Source organism: Oncorhynchus keta, chromosome 5, assembly GCF_023373465.1.
Source record: "Oncorhynchus keta strain PuntledgeMale-10-30-2019 chromosome 5, Oket_V2, whole genome shotgun sequence".
In the NCBI taxonomy this organism is placed as follows: domain Eukaryota; kingdom Metazoa; phylum Chordata; class Actinopteri; order Salmoniformes; family Salmonidae; genus Oncorhynchus; species Oncorhynchus keta.
Genome location: NC_068425.1, coordinates 3,292,970 through 3,299,312, shown reverse-complemented (window position 1 = coordinate 3,299,312; position 6,343 = coordinate 3,292,970). Strand labels below are relative to the sequence as shown.

The following is a 6,343-nucleotide window of genomic DNA, read 5'->3' as shown; positions in this document are numbered from 1 at the left end:
AGGACTGGCAAAAAGTGCTCTTCACTGACGAGTCGCGGTTTTGTCTCACCGGGGGTGATGGTCAGATTCGCATTTATCGTCGAAGGAATGAGCGTTATATGTACATTGTATATATATATATATAATATGACATTTGCAATGTCTTTACTGTTTTGAAACTTCTGTATGTGTAATGTTTACTGTTAATTTTTGTTGTTTTTCACTTTATATATTCACTTTGTATGTTGTCTACCTCACTTGCTTTGGCAATGTTAACACATGTTTCCCATGCCAATAAAGCCCTTGAATTGAATTGAGAGAGAGAGAGAGAGAGAGAGAGAGAGAGAGAGAGAGAGAGAGAGAGAGAGAGAGAGAGAGAGAGAGAGAGAGAGAGAGAGAGAGAGAGAGAGAGAGAGAGAGAGAGAGAGAGAGAGAGAGAGAGAGAGAGAGAGAGAGAGAGAGAGAGAGAGAGAGAGAGAGAGAGAGAGAGAGAGAGAGAGAGAGAGAGAGAGAGAGTGGAGACAAATTTGACCCCAATAACTACCGTGGAATATGTGTCAACAGTAACCTTGGGAAAATCCTCTGCATTATTATTAACAGCAGACTCGTACATTTCCTCAATGAAAACAATGTACTGAGCAAATGTCAAATTGTCTTTTTACCAAATTACCGTACAACAGACCATGTATTCACCCTGCACACCCTAATTGACAACCAAACAAACCAAAACAAAGGCAAAGTCTTCTCATGCTTTGTTGATTTCAAAAAAGCCTTCGACTCAATCTGGCATGAGGGTCTGCTATACAAACTGATGGAAAGTGGTGTTGGGGGTAAAACATACGACATTATAAAATCCATGTACACAAACAACAAGTGTGCGGTTAAAATTGGCAAAAAACACACACATTTCTTCACACAGGGTCGTGGGGTTAGACAGGGATGCAGCTTAAGCCCCACCCTCTTCAACATATATATCAACAAATTGGCGCGGGCACTAGAAAAGTCTGCAGCACCCGGCCTCCCCCTGCCTAAACATCAGCGCCACAGGTAACTTCCACAAAGCTGTGAACGATCTGAGAGACAAGGCAAGAAGGGCATTCTATGCCATCAAAAGAAACATAAATTTCAACATACCAATTAGGATTTGGCTAAAAATACTTGAATCAGTCATAGAGCCCATTGCCCTTTATGGTTGTGAGGTCTGGGGTCCGCTCACCAACCAAGACTTCACAAAATGGGACAAACACCAAATTGAGACTCTGCACGCAGAATTCTGCAAAAATATCCTCTGTGTACAACGTAAAACACCAAATAATGCATGCAGAGCAGAATTAGGCCGATACCCACTAATTATCAAAATCCAGAAAAGAGCCGTTAAATTCTACAACCACCTAAAAGGAAACGATTCACAAACCTTCCATAACCAAGCCATCACCTACAGAGAGATGAACCTGGAGAAGAGTCCCCTAAGCAAGCTGGTCCTGGGGCTCTGTTCACAAACACAAACACACCCTACAGAGCCCCAGGACAACAGCACAATTAGACCCAACCAAATCATGAGAAAACAAAAAGATAATTACTTAACACATTGGAAAGAATTAACAAAAAAACAGAGCAAACTAGAATGCTATTTGGCCCTACACAGAGAGTACACAGCGGCAGAATACCTGACCACTGTGACTGACCCAAAATTAAGGAAAGCTTTGACTATGTACAGACTCAGTGAGCATAGCCTTGCTATTGAGAAAGGCCGCCGTAGGCAGACATGGCTCTCAAGAGAAGACAGGCTATGTGCTCACTGCCCACAAAATGAGGTGGAAACTGAGCTGCACTTCCTAACCTCCTGCCCAATGTATGACCATATTAGAGAGGCATATTTCCCCCAGATTACACAGATCCACAAAGAATTCGAAAACAAATCCAATTTTGAAAAACTCCCATATCTTTTGGGTGAAATTCCACAGTGTGCCATCACAGCAGCAATATTTGTGACCTGTTGCCACGAGAAAAGGGCAACCAGTGAAGAACAAACACCATTGTAAATACAACCCATATTTATGCTTATTCATTTTATCTTGTGTCCTTTAACTATTTGTACATTGTATATATATAATATGACATTTGTAATGTCTTTACTGTTTTGAAACTTCTGTATGTGTAATGTTTACTGTTAATTTTTGTTGTTTTTCACTTTATATATTCACTTTGTATGTTGTCTACCTCACTTGCTTTGGCAATGTTAACACATGTTTCCCATGCCAATAAAGCCCTTGAATTGAAGAGAGAGAGAGAGAGAGAGAGAGAGAGAGAGAGAGAGAGAGAGAGAGAGAGAGAGAGAGAGAGAGAGAGAGAGAGAGAGAGAGAGAGAGAGAGAGAGAGAGAGAGAGAGAGAGAGAGAGAGAGAGAGAGAGAGAGAGAGAGAGATACTATACTATACTAAAACTTAAACATACTAAAACTAAAACATACGTATGTTTATCTAACCCTACTCCATCTCTTCCCTCTCTCTCTCCCTCCATCTCTGTCTCTCTTCTTCCGTCTGGCATGTTGCCGGAGGGAGGAACGAGGGGGAGGAGAGTGAAAGAGACGAGAGAGCAGGTGGGCGGAAGAGAAAAAGGCAGAAAGGACGGAGGGACTCCAGTGGATTCTGAGGGTAATTTGTGAGATGATGCCAAAATAACCTCTAATCTACTCAGCATTTCTCTCTCCCTGACACACGCACGCACACACATACATACATACAGTCAGTATTTACAGTATACTGCCCTGGTCTATCTCTCTCTAGCTCCTGACTGAAGGACCCCCTAAACATAGATATTGGACCAGCTTAGCCCGCTCCCTTTAAAACATTAACAATAAGAAACACTCATGCCCAAACTGATCTCAGCTCAGCCTTCGCAGCCCTTTTCATACAACTCCCTGAAATATGTTGTGTCTCTTGGGAGCCCGTGATCATGCATCACTGGTGGTGGTTGATAAATCAATCAGTCCACTACAGTCCTTTTCAAACCCTACCTGTTTATTGGACCTTTGATAAATAGTCACAAAAAAAACACTGGGACGGTTGACTCCAAAGTGGGGTCATGGTCCTTGTATACTTTAGATCACACTTGGTGACATCTGGCAAAATACACACATGTAGTTGTCTTTCTGATACACACACACGTACCAGCACGGTCCGGCACGGTCTCAGACCAGTACGGTCCGGTTCCCCCCATAGACCCGGTTCTCTGTCAGGTACATTTTGGGGACCTCCACGATGTCCCTGAGAAGCCCTCTCTTAGCTCCTCCAGCACTAGTTTCAGGCCCGGGTTGTCGCCAGTCTGGGATTGCAACAGGCGAGGGACCAGAGGGAGCAGGGTGAGGGGCAGGCACACGGAAGCTGTCCCTGTACAGGCTGTGTTTCCCTCCAGAGGGTAAGGGCACAGAGGGGCGGGGCAGCCAAGGGCGGCAGGACATGGTGGGAGGGGCTTTGTGGCCCGGCAGGCGGCTGTGGGTGGAGCTCTTCTTCAGGCTAAGGTAGGAAGAAGGGGCTTCCAGACAAGAGGAAGGGGCAATCTCTGACCTGAGGAGAGAAAAAAAGGTGAAAGGTAGGGGAGAGAGGGATACGACACACACAAACACACACTACCCTCTAGTGGCGAAATAATGGAAATACACACACACATATATATACATACATACATACATACATACATACATACATACATACATACTGTCATACATACACACACACACACACACACACACACACACACACACACACACACACACACACACACACACACACACACACACACACACACACACACACACACACACACACACACACACACACACACACAATTACACTTCTTTGGTGTAGTGGTACCTGCTAAAGCGCCTGTAGTATGCATGAGCTGTGCTGACTAAAGGATCTGCTGTCACAGTCGGGGTCTGGCCTGGATCAAGCTGTCTATAAAGTGCCTGAGAGAAGATATACAGATCTGTTAGAATACAGGTTGGACATTCATTCATTCATTCATTTAGTCTCACCTTTCCACTCACACATTCAACTGGCTCCATTGTTTACTTTTGAAAGGTAGATGTATTCACAATTTCCATTTCACAAATACACTATTCAGACTTGAGAGAAGTTAACTTAACATGGACTTCAGTTAAAAAATGTTTACTTAAATCCATGCTTATTAACTTAGACCTAAGTCCATGTTAAGTGTACTTATCTGAATCGGGCCCTATGTCATTATGTCAGAACATGAAATATTGCCCAATATTATTGTCAGTTTGTTTGTCAGTTTGTTTGTTTACCAGCAGGGTGCAGTAGTGGTCCAGCAGGGGGCCATGTGGAGCAGCCTGGCCCCTGTAGCTGTCCTGCATTTCACTGATTGGCTGAGAGAGCAGGCGCACTGTCCCACAGTCCCGGAGCTGGAGGGGGGGACGGGGGGTCGACATACACACACAACCATCAGGTGCTACCTTTGAATGAAAACACAGACAAACACATGCACACTCAATCGCTCTCTCCTCACCTGTTGTGCCAGCTCATTGAGGAAGTGTGTGTTCCAGTGTGGAGGGGCACGTGGGTGCAGTGTGTTGGCCAGGGGCCCTGTCTGAGGCTTCCTGTCGTGCTCCAAGCGTGAGGTGACAGAGAAGTGACTGCTGGTGGACACCAGGGGAGAACGCTGGAACAGAGGGGGCAGAGATGCACCCTGAAACACACAAGATGTGTGTGTGTGTGTGTGTGTGTGTGTGTGTGTGTGTGTGTGTGTGTGTGTGTGTGTGTGAGAGCGAGAGAGAAGCCTTGTTTATACCTGGTTCTATCATGCATCCTTTGTCCTGATCTTGTCCACATTCTTTCAGACAGGGTAGACTATTAAAAGACACATTGGGATCTGATTATGATCAGATCTCCTTGACCACTTTTGGAGGAAGTCAGGCACACATTGGGTCTGAATATCTTACAAGTGTAGACAGATCTGGACCGTGAAAGCATGTAAATCATCATTATCCCAAAATCATTGACAGGTGGCACTATTGATTTATGGTATCAATGTGTCTTAAAAAAATGTATATAGCAATATTATTTTGAAAGAATAGCTGTCAAATAATTTGCATACAGGAAATCTGGTCACAATGCTGACAGTGGATATATGAGACACATTTTAAGACCATATTTCTGAAAATGTGCACACAATCAGAATGTGAACAAGATCAGGACATGCTTGCTCAGGTATAAACGAAGCTAGAGAGAGTGGGTGTAAACACGTTTAAACACTGATAATCATAAAATAGCCTATAGCCCATAGATGGTGAAAAATATAGCTGCTGAAACACAAACCTACCGAGCCACATCTCTTACTAAAATTATAAGACTTATAATCAGAATTCTTTGAATCGAATTATTTGAATCTTTATTAGGCCTAATTCAAATTGTAAATCGTCTTCCTCTTAAACCTACCTTGTGACTCTCCACATAAAAAGGCAAGGGCTGCACATACATATGGCCGACCCCTGCACTTGTCTGTCCCAGCTCTCGCCTGTGTCCCTTCCACAAAGCCATTGGATTGATGTGACAGTTGACCCAACAACAGGAACTCCCTGTTCACTTAGCTACTAAAATACCATATGTTTACATGAAGAAGAAAAAAATGTTTACATGAATAAAGAACGAGATATCACACATGTATACATACGCATGTTCTTCAAATCAGCAGAAAAGGAAAGACAACACGACAAGAGCTTCAACAGTGCTTGAACATTATGCTTTGTTTTGGTAATATCGTCATAGATACCGTAGACGCTACTAGCGCAAATTCTGCGCGCGCACACACGTCACTCAATGGACAAACAACAATGGACTTTAATTTAATTAATTTGGTCCATTCAACAACAGAGCGATATGAACCTTGTTTCAGCAGGATGTTGTATCTATTATACCTTATGTCATGCCGTATTGGAATGGATTTATTGATAATATCTGTTGGAAAAAAGTTTGGATGTTGCCACACACATTCCTACTTGTTAACAAAATGAAGGAAGTTTCCTTTAATATTATTCATCAATATTATCCTGCCAACCACTATATGAAGAAGTTTAAGGAAAACTTCAACTCAAATTGCTCCTTTTGTAATGACCACCCAGAAACAGTGTTGCATCTTTTTTGACATTGTATTCATGTAAGAAAACTGTTAAGACATCAGTAGATTTATAATTGAACACATTTATGAAGATTTTACACTATTGTGGAGAGATGTACTGCTTGGATTCTTTACATACGATAGAAATAATCTGAAACATTTTTATGTAATTAATTTCATTATTCTTTTGGCCAAATGTCATATACACAAATGTACATTTACAAACA

The 6,343-nt window shown here is 42.6% G+C and overlaps 1 protein-coding gene across 4 annotated transcripts; it reads right to left on the bottom strand.

Moving 5' to 3' along the window:
- Positions 1 to 502: 502 nt before the first annotated feature.
- Positions 503 to 5,768, bottom strand: zgc:193811 (uncharacterized protein LOC559801 homolog). 4 transcript variants are annotated; one of them, XM_052518471.1, is made up of 6 exons: positions 5,673 to 5,768; positions 5,438 to 5,589; positions 4,509 to 4,688; positions 4,288 to 4,404; positions 3,851 to 3,945; positions 503 to 3,544 (listed from the first exon to the last, which is right to left on the bottom strand). In XM_052518471.1, the coding sequence occupies exons 2-6, from the start codon at positions 5,537 to 5,539 to the stop codon at positions 3,169 to 3,171; spliced, it is 870 nt and encodes a 289-aa protein (XP_052374431.1). In that variant the 5' UTR covers positions 5,540 to 5,589; positions 5,673 to 5,768; the 3' UTR covers positions 503 to 3,168. The 4 variants fall into 4 exon arrangements, with proteins under 4 accessions (XP_052374431.1, XP_052374430.1, XP_052374429.1 ...); XM_052518470.1 differs by having other exon boundaries at positions 5,438 to 5,592; positions 5,673 to 5,753; XM_052518469.1 differs by having other exon boundaries at positions 5,438 to 5,756.
- Between the last annotated feature and the right edge of the window lie 575 nt (positions 5,769 to 6,343).